This window comes from Mycteria americana, chromosome 4, assembly GCF_035582795.1.
Source record: "Mycteria americana isolate JAX WOST 10 ecotype Jacksonville Zoo and Gardens chromosome 4, USCA_MyAme_1.0, whole genome shotgun sequence".
Lineage (NCBI taxonomy): Eukaryota > Metazoa > Chordata > Aves > Ciconiiformes > Ciconiidae > Mycteria > Mycteria americana.
Window position 1 is genome coordinate 49820784 of NC_134368.1, and position 18439 is coordinate 49839222.

Here is an 18439-nt window from a genome sequence, read left to right on the forward strand (position 1 = left end):
TTTGGTGATTACTCTATTTAACTATTAAAATTATGTTGAATCCTTCATGGGGGAGGAGAAGAAAGGAGAGGGGAAGAGTAGTTTTATTGACTCTGGAGTTCTTGCATCTTACTCTTCAGGCTCTGGCCTGAAGGACAATTGGCCATTGTCCAGGAACAAGGTCCTGGGCTAGAGGCTCAGTCGTTCTGCTCCAGTCTGCAAGTTTTATATCTTTATAATGTTCCTTCAAAAGCTAGTTTCACATGGGAAAGAAGGAAGGAAAAAAAAGAGGTTATAATGTGGCAGGACAAACTAGGAAATGAGCTCTGATTCTGTGCAGTGGAACAAGATCTTGAGAATAAAATATGCTGGTGCATTTACAAGTGAAGTGGAAACCAGTAGTGCAAAGTGGAAAGAGCACACACTGTAGCCCAGATATCCCCATCTCTCTACTGTATGTTCTCCAGTGTCTCTTGTGTGGCTGAAATATAATAGTTCTGTTGTGAAATTTTAGCTGCTGTGATTCCCGTTTGTGTAGTTTAACAGGAGCCAGGTCTCTGTAAGAAACTGTTTGTTTAAAAAGTTTAATGACGAGACTGTTGCTATGTGTCTGCTGTATAGCTGCTGGTGAGGGGCAGCTGCCACTCTCTGTGGAGGTATGGGAAAGGATGGGACCAGGGCTAGGGATGAAATGACATGGCAAGGGTTGGGAAAAATAAGCAATTTTTTTGGCCAGATGGTGAAAAGCTCCAATAAAGGCAACCGAGATTAACTAGCATCATGGACAGGTACCACTAGTATGCATGAGAGATGGAAGCAATTGAAAGCAGAATCTCATTATTCAGCAGTTCCCTATTCTAATGTGTCTTTTTAGTTTCTCCAGAAAATGGGGGAACATTACACAACAATGAAAATTAAAGAGCTACATATTTAGCACATAGATGTGACAAAACTGCAGGATCCTTTTGGCTTAATAAGAATATCTGGTCTGTTTATAGTTTAAATACCATGCTACAAATGGTCTCATCCATTAGTTTGAGAAAAATGTAATGTGGAAATAGGGAATGGATTGTCTAAAAGTAGCACATGTGATAAAGTGATTTAGTATTAGAGACATACTGTCTGAATATTCAGTGAGGCCTCAATCCTCCCTAAACATATGGATGTACAAATTCTGCATACACAAAGTTGGGCATACACTTCTTTTCAGAGTTGCTATGTTTTTAATTTTTGTTTCTGCAGAGCAGATACTGAAGAATGCTTCTACTTGCCAGCACCATCTCGCTGTTCTGATTGCTGAAGCTGAAATTCATTCCAGTTAGCCGTTTTGACCACTGAAGGGGCTACATCCAAAGTGTTCAGAACCAGTCCCCAGAACAGAGAATTTCCTTTTCCTAAGAGAAAGCAAAAGACTTCAGAGAATTGTGGAGCTGAGCAAATGGACCTAGCCATCTGGTTTTCATCATCTCCCGCTTCTTGCACAGCAGCAGAAGTTAGAGCTGTTTTGAAGTATAGGAACTGTGTAGGACTGCAGTGTCCTGCTTGTGGGTGAATTCCTTATCAGAAGAAAGGGGATGCTTCCGTCTGTATCAGTGATGTGGCCAATTTATACTCTGTCAGCCCTTCTCATTTCCTTCCCGGAACTTAATCCATCTGTTGCTTTTACTAATTAAAATTTGCTGCTGGTACACAGTGTGCTTTCCTTAGATGTTATACTATAAAACTTAGCCGCATTCTGTGCTTGTAGATGTGCTTGACCTACTTTCACATATGATGTTCCTTTTGTTATGTGGTGTATTTTGCAAAGGCTTAAGGTTCATCAGGTATTAGATCATGCTATTTAAAAGTTCTCAACTCCTGCAGCAAAAGGTATCGATGAACAAAGTAAATGGAGTATGAAACAGATCAGCTGTAATGGGCTGCGATCCACTTGTGCTGCAGGTTTGTGGCTACAGTGTTGGTTATTCTCTCCCCTTTCTCTTTGCTTTGACCCTCTTAGTTGGCTCTGGACTGTTCTGGCATGGAAGCTTTTGTAACTTAGCGTTTCTCAGCTTCTCAGCTGTGCAGTGGGTATGGCCCAGCAGGACAGTCTGCTCCTGGGTCCCCATCTGATGAAGGTGCATCTGTCATGTTGTCAAATGAAACGTGCACGTAGTGCACCATCTGGCTGTGTATCCTGACTTGCATGCATGTAACATGCTGGTCTCGTGGCCGTCATGTGATTGGGGTTGTGCATGGGGGCTGTATGAACGGAGTCGGATCGTAGGAGAAGGAAGGCTGGTGCACCTCACCGTTTGATTTGGACATCCAGCCTGGTCTGCAAAGGGGATAGACGTACTTCTGGCCCCGTAATTCTGAGATGGTGTAGTTAATGACCTAGATGTTACTGTGTTCATTTGAAGATCTGTAGCTTGTGAACGTACAGGGTGTGCGCAGACAATTATTTTCATTATTGATATATAAGGCTTAGTTGGCATGATAATACGTATCAGGTAAATTTTACTAGCCTTCCACTGAACAGAGTTTTCATTGTATGCATGATAAGCGTAATTCTCGTAATACTAATTAGGATTTGTAGTTTGGGAGCAGGAAGTAATTTATGGTAAGCTCTGTTTTAGATTTTGAGAGTGTTTAAAAGCTCTGTCTTTAGAACAGCTTGTGTTAACTTTAGAGTGGTGGTAGCTTTGTGGTGCTTCTGCATATCATTGCTTAAACATCATGGGTCATAGATGATGTCCTTTAACTTTTTGGGAATGGCTCTGCCACCTCCACTTATTCAAAGCTGGGCCATCTGAATCGTATTTGTAAAATATATAGCTAACTTAAATTGAATAAATTGCTGGTTTAGTTACACACATTTATTGTGCACTTGGTGGGTTTTGTGTTTCAGACCAAAAAAAGAACTAAAGGCTTCTTTTTTGTTAGACAGTATCCCAGATATTGCTTCATGTCACGCAATTGAGGTTAAGATTCTTCATGTTCTGTGCCTTTTGATCTTTCTGATGATTGCTTATTGTTGTGTATTGTAGTCTGCAGCCTCTAAATTGTTTGAGTGTGAGACTTGTGTAGAGCAAAAATAGCTAGGAACTTAGACATGCAGTGTAAGTGATGGGGAAACAAAATTGGTGTGTATATGAAAAATTGATTTAGAAGGAAGGAGGGGAGAAATGTCTCTATACTTTGTGTCAGGCTTCATTTCTGCACCAATTATTAGGAGATATATAGATCCCTTGCTAATTTTTTGCCTACAATGAACAAAATATGAAAATATTTTTTTAAAGTGCTATGAATACATTATTCAAGCTGTGAGTTTGGCCATGTTTTAAATTTTCCATAAAAGCAGAAATGAACTAAGAGAGCCCTCGTCTGCTTACTTCCAAATATAAATTGGCTATGATTTGTAAGACTCCAGTTACACAAAATATATGCTTTCCTTAGGAGAGAGTTTATTCTTCTTTTTAACGCTTAGGGACACAATTTTTACAGGGAGAACTGAAAGTAGTGCAGGCCATATTTCTGAGAGCCAAGCTAAGGTGTTCACTGATGATTGGAAGATGTTATTAATAGTGTGATTTTGCACGTAAGCACATTAACAGATATTCATAAGGGGATGGCACAGTAGGGGCCAGCTTTCTGAAGAGATTCAGGTGCCACAACCTGCAGATCATTCCCTGTGGGATTTGCAAAGTTCTGTGACTTCTGTGGACACACAAACACCTTAAGAAGAAAAAAGAAAAACAAAACACCCCCCCCCCCCCCCCCCACAAAACAAACCAAAAAACAAACAAAGAAACCAAACCCCAGCTCCCCCCAGATTCTAAATGGCGTCAGACTCTTTCAACAAAATGGTGAAGTCACCACCTTGCAGAGCAAGGAGCTAGAAACAGAAGCTCATCTTTTCTGTCATCCTAGCTGCAGGAGGACATGGGAGGATGGTCAGGCTCTAGTGTGTAAATGAGCAGCGGTCTGATATTTGTTAATATTTGGCAGACTATTTGAACAAGCAGTCAGATTCAGAGCATTAGAGGTGCAAAGTGATAGAAACCTTTGTCTACCTACGCTGATGTGTCCTGTAAAGCCCATCTTGAAGTGGTGGTGTTGGACCTCACCATGCTGATCGAAACAAGAAACAAAAAACCATAGGGTGATTATAATGATATTGCTGTTATCTGACCTACATTAGTACCATTGGCTACAGTCATTACAAAACCTGATTCTTAATGGATGGAAACAAAATACCTGTTTTTCAAGGGTGTATGGATGACAGTAGGTAAATTAAACAAATTTATTGTCACTTAACTCATTGACTCAGGAAGCAGTCAAAGGGATAAATACTTGTAAAAGAAGTATGGGCAGAAGGAAGCCCACCACTAATTGCAGAAATAAACAAACTGGAATGGCAGGTCAAAAGCTGATGCCATGAGGAATGCAAAAGAACCCGTCTAGCTTTGATCAACTTGTTTTGGTTTTTTTAAGGAGGACTCTTTCCTGATCTGTGGAAAGGTGGTAGCCAGTCAACTCGCTGCTTCAGCAAACACCCATGTGCAACGCATGGAATAGCCACAGCGGTAGGACAAGCGCGGGAGTGAGTGGGCTCTGCGTGGACCCTTTCTGAGACCTTCTCTGGGCTCAAGCAAAGCTGTGCATTTTCTGGGGTAACTTTCTGCTAGGGCTGTTTGGGCCAGTAATGATATCTCAAAAGTGGCTTCTCCAGTGACAGCAGCCCTCCTGTTGGCCTGCCAGGGTGCCCTTTCCCCTGCCTTAAACCACCACATTTACCTAACAAGTGCAGCAATTTACAAGTGTATTTGTAAGTGGCAATTTAGGCAGCCTGCGTATGGTCTTTGTTTACTATAAAGGTGCAATAACAAACCCTTTTTTTTCTCTGACAGCAAAATAAATTTGAGAGATGTCTACCCTGGCTGCTCATTGATCCTTGCTAGTGTGACTCTGAAGTGAACTAGCAAGAGAATTTTTTAAATAATCTGTCTAAATACCAATAAAGGTTCTTGGGTTTTATTCTGTTTTCTGTTTCTTTAAGTGGAGGATTTAAGCTCTGCTCATAGTGATCTTGTTCACAACATGGTTCCATAAATAGTTCTATCAGTCTAGCCAGGAGTATTGGTTGGAGCACTGTGGTTTGTGGGCAGGAATTAGCAGCTCAGACTGGTTTTGGGGCTTGGAAAATGTTTGCACAAACATGTGTAAGTAAGCGTGCAGTTTCAGCCTGTCTTAAGTCCGTGCCACTGCTGAAAGGGCTTTTAGGCTCCACCTGGACTGCACTTTCCTGCCACCCTCCTACCATTTGCCCTGGGGTCAGCTGCATCACAAACTGAATTGGCTGAAATCTAATGTTACACCAGTAATGAAGTTTTTATGATGAGCTTTTACTGGATCATCTCCCTGATCTTACTTGAAGTCCAGTTGCACAAACCTGAGTGCCAAAAGGAAGGGGCAGCCAGGTGCAAGGTTGCTTATCCACTTCTGCAGTTCTTGTTTCTCTCCTTTGTAGCATCCTCCTGTAATTTGTCTATTAGAGACACGAGCATAGTCGAAAGATCTTTTTACCATTAGTGTTCAGTTTTAAGGTCACACACCTACTCTGCATTCAGGATATGTATTGATCATTGAGGCTCAGTTAGCTAGCGTATCACGTTACAGCTTTTTAAATATAGTAATTATGTTGATTGATCTAAGCCAAAAATTGAATTCTTCTAATTAATTTTAATTAATGTAATAATATGTGCTGCCAATAAAAGTCATATTATCGATTTAGAGTTCATGGTAAGGCATTCTAATGGGAAAAACCTCCTAAGCAACAAGATAGCCAGTACCTTGAGTTATGCTTTCTAAACCATCTTGTTAAATGTAATTTTAAAATTAATCCTGCCACCAAAAGTTAAAACATGCTCCAGTGCAAGATCATTAAAATAACATGTTCTGTGCAAAATATTTCCTTATTTGTGTGACAGATATTCTAGATTATTAAACCCATGACTCCGTGCTTTGTGCAAGTAGCACAGAATAGGGAAACTTTTGTGCTCTGCTGTTGCTTGGCAGAGGTACTCAGACTTGGACCTCTGTAGCTTAGTAAAGTTAATGAATAAAAATGGATTTGTACTTAAACTCTTAACTGCGCATAGCAAGGTTTTAACATGTTATAAAATCTAAAATTATAGCAGAGCATGTGAACAGCATTAATGAATGGATGGAGTTGCTTTTACTGAAAAGTAGGGGTCTTGACTTTGATTAAATAAGGCTTTAGTCCTGCACATATTTGCTAGTCACTATGAAAATTAGTTTTCCTTCCTCAGAAATACATTCTCTTTTCACTTCTGTTCTTCCAGTTTACATAGGCAATAAAAATAAATGATGTTACATTTGGTTATATTTACACAATAAGATGGAAGGCATTGTAGACCAAATAGACTGATCAAGTAGATGCTGGACCTTTAGCAGACGTTTTCAGTGCTGGAACCTAAGCGTCCTGCGCCCAAACCACATTTTCTAACCACTATTCTACAATGTAGTAAGTAGGCATTAGCAGCACTGCTGCTTGCTATGAATTCAGACATCGATAACTGTATTTTGTGATGGTCTGGATCCTGTTGGTATGTTAAGTGTGATAAGGGCATGCCTTCCAGATTGGACCTGCCTCCCACATTTCTGGATCCTGGCTAGCATCAATGGGATTTAGCTGCTCGTGCCATCTTGGGGTAGGCATAGATACAAAACTGAGGGCATGCCAGGAACTTGTGGGTTAAATAGGAGTGAATTCAGGCTCTGGCTAGCATCAGAGCAGGAACTGCAGATTACTGTATGGACTGACATGCCCAGTTCTTGCTGTATGTGGACTTGGCTTGCTTGGTGATGTCTGGTTTTCAGAATGAAAGCATGATGCCATAATGTACTTACGCTGTTTTCTCCTCTGATGATTTTCATCTTTCTTCCTTTCTATAGACTAACTGAAAGCAGTAAATCAAAGATGTCAATATTTTTATTGGCAGGTTTGTTCATTGTCATCAGTTACATACATAGAAAAGCAGAGAAGACAAAAAGCTAAAAATCTCATAATCATTCATCAAGTAAAATAGGTTTCCATTCATTTACTTGTCTCAGGGAAGATACAGAATTTTACAAAAAATCAATGTGTTATTAAAAAGATAAAAATCAGTGTGATCTTTTATGAGATTCATATGTGAAATGGGCTTAGTCTTATCTGATTTTAAACCCTTGTAGTTTATTAGGGCACCCACAAGCAAAAGAAAGGCAGGTAAGCAAAATGCATTTGCTGAACCATTTCACAACTGTTTGAAATGCCAAAACCAAAAGCCTTATTAAGAAATGTAATGCTTACTTGAGGTTGCAGTGAATAGCACATTCCACATGTTGTAATTCAGCCTTTGTATTGTAACTGAGCAAACTGTATGGTATTTTGCACCTCCTAGCTGGGGAAGAGGAGTTGAATTTTCACTTGTTCGATTCTCACTCCAGTGGATTGTAGGGAACTCAGCTGAGGAAAAGCGAGTCGTTTAGGGACATGGTGTAGTGGTGGACTTGGTAGTGTTAGGTTTACAGTTGGATTTGATGATCTTAAAGGTCTTTTCCAACCTTTTCCAACCAACTATATGATTCTGTGATTCTGTTTTCCCGGCATTTATGTTAGAGGGGTGGGGTTTTTTTGTTTGTTTTTTTCTTCATGCTGAAGGTGGTGAGTACAGAAGGAGCAAGCAGGGTGGGAGCAGGGATGAGCAGCTCTTCCTCTCCAAATGGAGTGGCATGGCTACAAGGTTCCTCTTGTTTTCTAGGTGTTGTTTTTCCAGGACTAACCTACCCATGTACTTTTAATCACAGAATCATATAGGTTGGAAAAGACCTTTAAGATCATCGAGTCCAACCATAAACCTAACACTGCCAAAAACCACCACTACACCATGTCTCTAAGTACCTCATCCAAATGTCCTTTAAATACCTCCAGGGATGGCGACTCAACCACTTCCCTGGGCAGTCTGTTCCAATGCTTGATAACCCTCTCGGTGAAGAAAAATTTCCTAATATCCAGTCTAAACCTCCCCTGGCGCAACTTGAGGCCATTTCCTCTTGTCCTATCACTTGTTACCTGGGAGAAGAGACCGACCCCCACCTCTCTACAACCTCCTTTCAGGTAGTTGTAGAGAGCGATGAGGTCTCCCCTCAGCCTCCTTTTCTCCAGGCTAAACAGTCCCAGCTCCCTCAGCTGCTCCTCATCAGACTTGTGCTCCAGACCCTTCACCAGCTTCGTTGCCCTTCTCTGGACACGCTCCAGCACCTCAATGTCTCTCTTGTAGTGGGGGGCCCAAAACTGAACACAGTATTCGAGGTGCGGCCTCACCAGTGCCGAGTACAGGGGCACAATCACTTCCCTGGTCCTGCTGGCCACACTATTTCTGATACAAGCCAGGACGCCATTGGCCTTCTTGGCCACCTGGGCACACTGCTGGCTCATATTCAGGCGGCTGTCAACAAACACCCCCAGGTCCTTCTCTGCTGGGCAGCTTTCCAGCCACTCTTCCCCAAGCCTGTAGCGTTGCATGGGGTTGTTGTGGCCCAAGTGCAGGACCTTGCACTTGGCCTTGTTAAACCTCATACAATTCACCCCAGCCCATCGATCCAGCCTGTCCAGGTCCCTCTGCAGAGCCTGCCTACCCTCCAGCAGATCAACACTCCCACACAACTTGGTGTCGTCTGCAAACTTACTGAGAGTACACTCGATCCCTTCATCCAGATCATTGATAAAGATGTTAAACAGAACTGGCCCCAACACCGAGCCCTGGGGAACACCGCTTGTGACCGGCCGCCAACCGGAGTAAACTCCATTCACCACCACTCTTTGGGCCCGGCCATCCAGCCAGTTCTTTACCCAGTGAAGAGTAAGTAGCCTGAATGCCATCCCTGATTATATGGTTGACATCTCCAGTGTGGGAATTGCAGTGAGTCTCTTGACACCCGTGTACATCTGTGTCCAGCCCTCGCTCTGCTTGTGTTTAGGTTTCTGTACTTCTAATTTAAAGGTTGTTGAGATTTAATTAATCAATGTTTCTGATGGAACTTGAATGAAGCAGTTACCACGAGCACCTTTGGAAAACTGACGACGGTTCTGGGAATGACCTGGGGGAATCGGCAACTGCTGCAGGAGAGGTTAGCAAGGTCACGTCTGTGTAGCGCTTGCTGTCAGTTGTTCAGCTGTGGTAATCTCTGTGCTATAGGACGTGAAAGGAAAGCAGAAAGATTGACATTAGTCAATGCCAGTTGAATGTTCAGCTTAAATTCCAGATGTTATTTTGGTTTGTGGTTTTCCAGATAGGGCCCAGTTTGAGGATGAAGAGTGGGACTTTCTCTGTTGTCACTGCAAGTTGCTGTTCAAGGACAGGCTGATAAGTCCTAAGGCAAACAGTTCCTGTTCTTGAAGTCAAGGCTCATTTAGGACTTAAGCAAGGAGATCTGAAGTTTTATTCCTGTTTCTGTGCATTAAACCTGCAGTACGAGGGAGACGGACAGTGATCAAGCATGTTGAGACAGAGAGATAAATATCCAGAGAAGTAATGTATTTGTTAAACCTCTTTTCAGGTTTGGCATCAGCATTATTGTCTGCACTGCCTCAGGCAGCTGTGAGCTGAAAATCATTGGTTTGTATTTTATATACCATTTTCTTGCCAAACAGGTTTACAAGTGAGGGCACTGAATTAAAGACATCGGATGATGTGTGTTCCTGGCAGCTCATGTGCTAATCTCACAGGCACAGTTACACTCAAACAACTCTTGAAGGATATCAACTACTGGTAATTCCCCTACCAGTATTTCTCCAACCTCATTTTACTGACAGCGTGCCACCAACACAGGCTGCTCCTCTCCTTCCCTGTGGCCAGGGACGTGGCACGAAGGTCTGGTGTAGCAGATATTTCCAAAATACTGGTGGTCAGCCATTCTGGTGGCGTTTGGGTTGCCTGCATGTGGAATTGCAGCACTCATCTGGTAAGGGTCGGCCACTGGGCATTGCCATACTGCCGTGAACAGGCCTGGTGTCCTTCATGGGATGTTGGATTTTGGGTTGGTGATGTCTGCAGGAGAGGGCTATTCTTATACCATTCATCAGCAGTGTAACTCTATCGTTGAACCGTTTCCTTTCCGTTTCCTGGTAGTTTCCCTATGTCTGTATCCGTCTATTGTGTCCTTACATTTTGATGATGAGGATTTTGGAGTAGTGGAGTATGTTTTTATTTATATTACGTTCTGATTTTCTTTAAAACTGACTGCTGGCAATTAACTTGCTTTTCACAATATCAGTACAACTGAAAGAATTAAACACACTTTTAATGCACAAAATAAAAATCTGCCTTAAGCTCTGACATTAAGGGTCCCCCAAACAGATTTTATGAGCTGTGAAAGCTGTATCTTGGTTAGCTGAAATCAAATGGAGTAAACTTGACAAAATACGTGGTACAGGAGCAATTCTTAAGCCATGAAAAATTATTTACTATTTTTTAGTCTCATTTAATTGCTATCAGAGGTGACCACTGTCATGAGTTATTTGGCCAAACTGCTTGCTATTTCCCATTGTAGTCTACTTTTATTCTGTCAATCTGAAAGCTATAAAATTAATTCTGGTCACTCACATGTGAAATTCAGTATTGCAAAGCAGTCAGCTTTAAGGCTGCATACTCTCTAAATCCTAGAAATGGTCTTTACATAGAATGCAAAGTGCATGGCCCTGAATTTTTGATCTGCACAGCTAATAAGATTGTATTTTCTGAGGTGGTTTTGTGTGCACAGGTCATTTCTCCCATTTTGCATGTAATTTAAAATATGTGCTCTGCTCTTCGAAATATATTCAGTTGTTATAAACCAGGAAATAATGCCTAGGAAAGAGAGTGAAGAAATCTAATCAATAGACAGGATCTTTATTTTAATCTGTTGAAACAGTAGGGTGACACAGTTAAATATATGCTTGAGGATTTTGAAGCAGTGGAAACAAACAAAAAAATCAAAATGGGGACTTTTCTCTTAAAACGAATCAGTGTTTAAAACAGTCTGGGCTTTAGGAGCTGATATAATTCTCTATAATCTTGTTTGTTATTTATTGATAATATTGTTTCATGCCTGTAAAATATGGGGACAGATTGCCCATTGCTGTGAGTTGTCATAGTTCCACTGAAGTGAATGGAACCAGCTTAGGATCTGCCGAATGTTTGCTTTCTATTAGCTGTAAAGTCTCTCCATACTTTTAGCATAACACTGGACAAGATGTTTCTGTTCCCTCCTATTTAAGTGTATTGCCAGCATTTTTTTCTTCATTCAAACCAGCACATGTGTTACAGGATTAACGTGGACAGAGGTTAATGATCCTTAATTACATAGTGGTTCCCTTTATTTTCTTTTCTCTGAGATTAGCCCCTCTTTCCATACGCAAATAAAGGTCATTTCTGCACTTCCAACACTGTCTTAATCTGTCTCTTTATATGACTATTTTTCTTTCCTTCTTTATCTTCTTACACCCTTTGGTGTCTACCAGTTTCCACCATTTATTACCCTCATGCATTAATCTGTCTGTTTAAGCATCACATTGACGGATCAGCTTTTTTTTTTTAATTGTTCTCCATAACATTTCTCTAGGTCCCCCTTTTTCCTTCTCCTGAGAGGATGTCTGCATTCTGACCATTTATTACTTTATTGGTAGTGTCAACCGGACAGAAGAAACTTTCTTTTTCTCTGACGGATTTGCAGTCTAGACAGCGTACAAACAGACTAAAGGATGTAGGCTACGGAAAGCACGACTGACAGGAGAAGTTCAGCCAGTAGCTGTCCATACCATGACTTTTGGCTTTTAAAAATGTTTCTTGGGGAAATACTTTGTCCTGTCTTTCCTTATTCCCAAGTTTACACTCCTTAATAACATGCGTCTTCAACTTAGTGTATTGAAAACATATTTAGTGAAAGAATGAGAGAGGCCCTGTGAGCATAACTCTTCTTTCCCCCCCCCCTCTTTCTTTTCTCCTAGATCCCAATCTCACATTCAGCCTAACTTTCAGAACAGAGGTGTTACAGCTTGGTACTCTCTTGCCTCCCGCATCTCCAAGGCATATAAATCCTTTGAGCTCTGTCACCTCTGTGATACTGCCGACATACAACACTCTTGATCAATCCACTGTGAAAATTCCTGCTGCTGCCTTCATTTCCTCCTGTTTGGACTGCTGTAGTTCACAGCTCTCGAGCACTTAACTGCTGTAATATTCCATAGAATTGGTACTAGCGCAGTATGCTATCACAACCCAATGTGGTTTGGACCATGACTACCGTGTGCTTTAATTTCTAAGATCTGCGGTAACTTGCTCCCTTCGTCTGTATCTGAAAACTTGAATTTGTTAGCATGTTTTCACTGGGTTCCCCCTTCTAAATCAGATTGCATCAGTAATAGTTAATTGCTCCCCTGACCTCAGGTGTAGTGCCATTCAGCCTCAGCTGTCTGCTACAGTAAATTTTTCATTCACTTTTAATTCCAGATTCTTCCCTGTTCAGGCCAAAGTTTCCATGGTAAGTGATTAAAAAAAGGACTATTAAGTGGGTGGAGATTGAAGGGATGTGAAGGACTTGAACAGGGAGAAAGACCATATTTTTATAAATGCAAAAATTGATGCCACTTAGTTCTGCTCCCTGAGAGATGATTAAAGTAATTGAAGTTGATCACAGTTAGACCTTCAAATTTGTATTGCTTTGAACTGAAGCATTTTTATTTAAATTAATCATTCATTATTCCTTTTCATGTACTGTTCAAAGTGAGGACTGCATAATTTACAAGAAAGAAAACAAATCGCTGAACATAATGGGCTAAACTTCTAACAATACCCTCGAATTTCACACCTGTAATTAATCACCCACGCTCAATTGCAGACATAAATGTTAGCATTTACACATGTTACTGCATGCAGGCACAGGGAGACAGAACCTTTCAGTATTGTCACCCGCATTAGATTTCAGGCACAAGAAATAAATTGAAATACTTTTCTTATAAGGGCCAAGTGAATTACTGTTCCATAGCATCAGGGTGGCAGAGTACCGAGAGCACGCTAGGCTTATGTGTTACTATTTTTTATGATAGAAATAACGAAGTACAAGGCTGGTGAAATATGTGTGTAGTAGACTTGATTTATATACAGCTGTAAAGCATTTTTAGGGCCGGATCTTTGTTCTGCTGAAGCTGAGTGTGAGTTTTGCCTTTAGCTTACCCTGAACGAGTGGTTGGACTGGGGTCAGGAGTGGCTGCGCGTTGCACCCCGTGCTGCAGCCGTGGGATGCAAACTGCAAGGGCGTGAAAGAAGCGTGACGGGCTCTGCGACCACAGGGCTCCCATGGAGGAGCTTTCGATTTGCAGCACCAGAAACTCTGGTATAATGGCCTTCAGTGTGCTGAGAAACCATTTGGAAAAAAAGGGATGCATTGGAGTATGTGGCACAATCTCTGTCGCAGCGATAATTCTTCTGAAATACAGCAAATCTCAAGCATCCCATGCAGAAGTGGAGAAGTCCACAGGGTGCTTAAAAACAAACAAATGAACAAACAAAAAAGAACCAACGAAGAAAAAAACCCCAGCTAATTGAAGTAACACGTGTATCTTTTGGGCTGTCTGTGATTTTAAAATTCTGATGGAAGTAACTGGTCTAGAATAAGTTTTAGCTTTATAATTTGCTTTGGCGCTTTTTACATGGTTTCCCTTTCCCCACTTCTATGCTTTCCAGCCTTCCCAAGCCATGTTTTTGTTCATTTGGTTTTAATTCAGTCCCAGTTCAGTATCTTAATGCCAAAACAATTCCTCTGTAGGCAAAGAAGTGAGTGTGTGATGAAGGCACTGACTGGTCTTTAAGGCCACGTTTGTACTAGTAGGAGAAGCAGCCAAGGGCTGTTCTGGGGCTCTAAGGCCAAATGACCTGGCACAGCTTGTGTCCATGCAGCTAAATTCATTTATGTCCCCAAAGCAGGATGACCTCATCCAAACTTATTGCTAGCAATAGTCCCTGGCCTGGCCCGCTTGGTCTTTTTTGAAACCATGCCTAAAACCCTGCCAGATGTTTATCCGTAGGGGCAGTCACGCGCAGACCCCCGCCTTTGCCCTGTCTGTGGTTGATGGCTGTGGGTCTCGCCTTACCAACCTGGGTCAGGTGCAGGTGATGGCTGGCACAGGTCTCCTCTGTGAACGCCTGCCAGTTTTAACTCTCCGGCTTTGCAATAATAAGGTTTCCGGAGCTCCATTAAGGTCTTCAGGCATTGTACTTGCACAGGTAGGCTGATGGAAAAACACAGGATTGATCGTCTTCGAAGAATAAGTAGAAAATGAAACCAGCTGAGGAGGAGAAATCCTTTAAGTATCTCCAATAATGACAAAAAGAGACCTTAAAATACTGGCTCTTTTAATGTATACTTATTTTTGTAAATTATTTTCTGCTGAGATCTTTGTATATTTAAGTGAAAACTTTCACAATGGAACATGCCAGAGAAGAGCCAAACTCAGCGCAAAATATTTTGTTGTCAGAGAGCTGTGAAATTGAAGGTGCAACGTAGAAAACTTTTCTGTTTATCAAATACTTATTTAACCAATCCACCCCTTGTCCAAAGAGCAAGAGTTTCACACTCGAGCATCCTGTTGACTTGACTTTTGGTGGCTGGTGAAGCAGCAGAGTTGTGTCGCGGTGCTAACGCAGCCGGGCAGCATTTATTCCTTGGCCCCGCTGGGGATGGAGGGGGCGGTGGGAGATCTCTGGTGCAGCCCCGGCTGCTCAGGCTGTGTCCAGTTGGGTCTCAAAACTTGAGGATGGAGACCCCAGCCCCTCTGGGCAGGGAGCCTCTTCTAGTGCTGAATCATCTTCGTAGCAAAAATATCGCCTTAGGTCCAGCCAGTACCTCTCCAGCTTCAGCGTGTGACCACTGTTTCCCCATCTCCTGCCCTGCACCTGAGGACGGAGCCTGGCGCTGTCTTTCCAGTAACCTCCTCTTGGGCACTGGGGTGCTCCTGTTAAATCCCCCCAAAACCTTCTCTTCTCTGGGCTAAACAAGCCAGTTCCCTCAGCCTCTCCTCACTCGGGTCATATGCATGTGGTATTGGCAAAAGCTATTGCTACGGTAAACATTTATTAAAATATTTTAAGGGGTATGTTGATTTCTGTCTCCCCCCATGTGTGTAAAAAGAAAAATTTTAGTGTTAGAAAAAACCTTTCAGCTATGTTCTGTATTAAAATTTAAAATCACCTGATGGTTTAAATTATTGGGGTTTTATGCTTTCTAGACTAGTCGGTGCCTTAATTATATGTTCAGCTAAAGACTATCGACTCCCTACGGTTTGTGTAATGCTGTGAGTCCTTTAAAGACCGGCTGAGGGAAGGTGATGCAGCATGTTGAAAGTCACCCCAGGTTTTCACAGGGTTCTGAAAGCATCTTGTGTACATCCAGCATGCGGGTCCAGTCTGATCCACTGGTAACACAAGAAGACTGAGCATAGCTGGAAAGAAGGGGAGAAGCTCATGTGTTTCTGTTTGGAAATAGCCATTTTGTGCCCGGGATCAGGCTTCCTTGCCCCATGGATACCACTGCCCTGCTACAGCCCCTAACCATCTCCCATTTAGGTTTTCTCCTGCCACCCATTTTCCTTGCCAGCAGGACTTAGTTTATATATATCTTTTCCCATTTGATGCCATGTGGTTGCAGCGGAATCTCCCTCTGAAGGAAGTCTTTCTTTAAAGTAGTTATTTACGACATTTGCTTGGGATTTACAGCAGAATTCACGCTGCTTTTTAGATGTACTTAATATAGCTGAAAAGAAATGATCTTAGGCTTCTTTGTCATTCAGCAGTTACAGCTACATGCAAGACCCCACTGACAAGGTAATTAAGTCTCTCACAGGGACTTACTGCAGTCTGTGCATCTCTTGCTTTGTGCCGTGCGTGCACGTGACGGTCACGTTTAGCTGTGTTGGTAGAGCTCTGGCTCCTTGGAGAGAGGACTGGAGATTAAAACCCCCTCCAGTCCTTCACTTGTATGGATCACTGTGCCACCAAGCCGTCTTTCAAATGAAATACTAAATTAAGCTCTGGGGAGTCTTTTAGAAAATACATTGGGTAAGAGTGTCCTGCAGCACTTTTCTCATCTATGTGTGACGTGGTTTTCATAAGACCTACCTCCACTGGTAAAAATAACATGAAGGGAAAGTAGCTTAAGGTATGGCCTAGTAACATGACTTAATGTGCATGGCTTTTCCAGTCACAGGAAGTCCACTTGATTGAGATAATTATTGATAGATAAACAAGTAATGTTACAGACAGCTCTAATCGATCTTATATGTTTGTTGCAATAATTACACTGTCAGTAGCTGAGTCATTATTTTACAAATTGCAGACAGGTAGCTTAGGTAGCAGAGTGTGTTTGTATTTATTGTGTGTATACACATTTGCTTTTACAACACAAACAGGTAACTTTAAAAAAGCATCTGTGATTTTTGAATGAATGAGTAGTAGTTTTGTTGGCTTCATTTTTTGTCTGTGTTGTTTCCCTACAGGTCAAGGCAACAGATGCAGATGCTGACCAGTTTGGTGAAATCGAGTATTTTCTTTACGATGGATTTCATTATTATGAAAAATCCAAAGCCTTCCAGATTGACCCACGTACTGGGCAGATCTGTGTGTCTCAAGACATTGACAGAGAAGGAGATCCAACCACTTACGATCTCTTAGTAAAAGCTACGGATGGGGTAAGTTTCGCCTTTCCATACTGCCAGATTTGTGAATGCATTTGCAAATTTGGATGTGCTGTATACTTTTAAATGAGAATGTCATGAGTATATAAAAATCGCATGAATTTGAGTAAAATTTCTTACCCCTACAGAGGGCAGAAAGTGATACTTCATGAACCACCAATTTTGACCCAAATTGATAAAATTGGCTGTGAAATCCCCAATTACTCCTAAACAAGTTGTTGAAAACCGCTTCTAGGATGTGTCAGTCCCTGCTGATTTTCCTCCTCGTCTTGGAACCAGTGGACTCCAGGTTACCGCTGCTCCCTGCTTTCAAGATGACTGCAGCAGTAATAAATCAGGAACTTGTGCTAGAGCTGCTGTGGCTATTGTGAGTGTCAGTGATTTTCCTGGATAAATTTTCCTTGTCCTTTCCAGCTAGCTGATGCCATTGCTACTGCTGTGGCTGGGTACAGCTTCCCTGCAGCAGCACGTCTGAAATTTTTCCCACTTTACAAGATCTGGTGCTTGGAAGTGGGTATTCATGGTACAGCGTGGGCAGGGTAGTTGTATGTGCCTGAAATAGACCTTTTCAGATCTCTGTTTGGCAAGGAGGGTGAGGAGACGGTCGTTGTGGTGGGAACACATTAGGATGTCTGGGTGTGGACGCTTGGTCTACCTGGTGCCACGTAACAGAAAATTTTGGTAGCGTGACTCCTGAAAAAGACTGGAAGAAAAGAATTCCTGGGTGTTATGAAAGTATCCAAAGACGATTTGCAATGAGAGGCCCAGAAAGAGACCAGCCAGTACTTTTCTTAACTTTCTTCAGCTTTAGTAGTGAACTGTGAAGAGGCTGAAGAAAAAGGTTACTGGCTGGCTTCAAATGTTAAAATTAGCATAAGGACACTTTAAAAAATGTTATTCAGGTCACATTTTGCAGCACAATTTGAGCTGAAAAACATTGAGATTAAATTGTTGCAGGCTATACAGCCTTATTTCATACCGTGAATATTAACCTTGCATTTAAGATATTGTCCTAAGCGTATCTAATACAAATTTTAAGAAATACAGTTGTGCTAGAAATACCCTATTTTTCGTTGAAATGTCTGTGCTTTTTGTTACAGTACACTAAAGAAACTTGGTGAACTATGATTTCCATATTCATGAGTAGATGAACTTAAATAGCTGCAGTTGATGCTTGGTATTAATTGTTGCATTTTCAGAATGTAGTAGTTGAGGGTATATTTGTATGCTGTTGAAACTGGATATATGTGTAATTTCAGTGTTTATTTCAGAGGCTACAGAAGCGTTGTCTTGTATTAATAGTGCCTTTAGCAGAGTGCCTTTTCTTCCCCATAGATTTCTTATGAGGAGAAACAATCATGTAAGAATCCATTTTTTTTGTTTGTTTGTATATTTTTTTCCTGACTCTATCTTATTTTAACGTCTGATAATTTAAGAATGTATGCATTTTAGTTACGATAGTGTCTGTAATCTTTCCAGCAGAAGTAAGTCTATGTGCCCATTTTGGAATTTCTCTGATTTGCGATTTCTGTCTTCAAAATTCCTTTCCAGGCAAAATTTTGTAGCGTACACCTGAGTACAGATTTCCAAGCCTTGAAGAATAAAGCAGTCAGTATTACAATATATAACAGCAGAAAATTATGTATTCTGCTGTAGTTCATCACTTCTTTTTTTTTTTTTTTTTTC

At 41.5% G+C, this 18439-nt stretch overlaps 1 protein-coding gene across 1 annotated transcript in view; it reads left to right on the forward strand.

The window, feature by feature from the left end:
• The window catches only part of DCHS2 (dachsous cadherin-related 2), a 122286-nt gene that overhangs the window by 32840 nt on the left and 71007 nt on the right, over positions 1 to 18439 (forward strand). The window contains exon 2 of the mRNA XM_075500499.1: positions 16556 to 16747. Within this exon, the coding sequence (XP_075356614.1) occupies positions 16556 to 16747 (192 nt within the window). The remainder of the gene's footprint in view (positions 1 to 16555; positions 16748 to 18439) is intronic.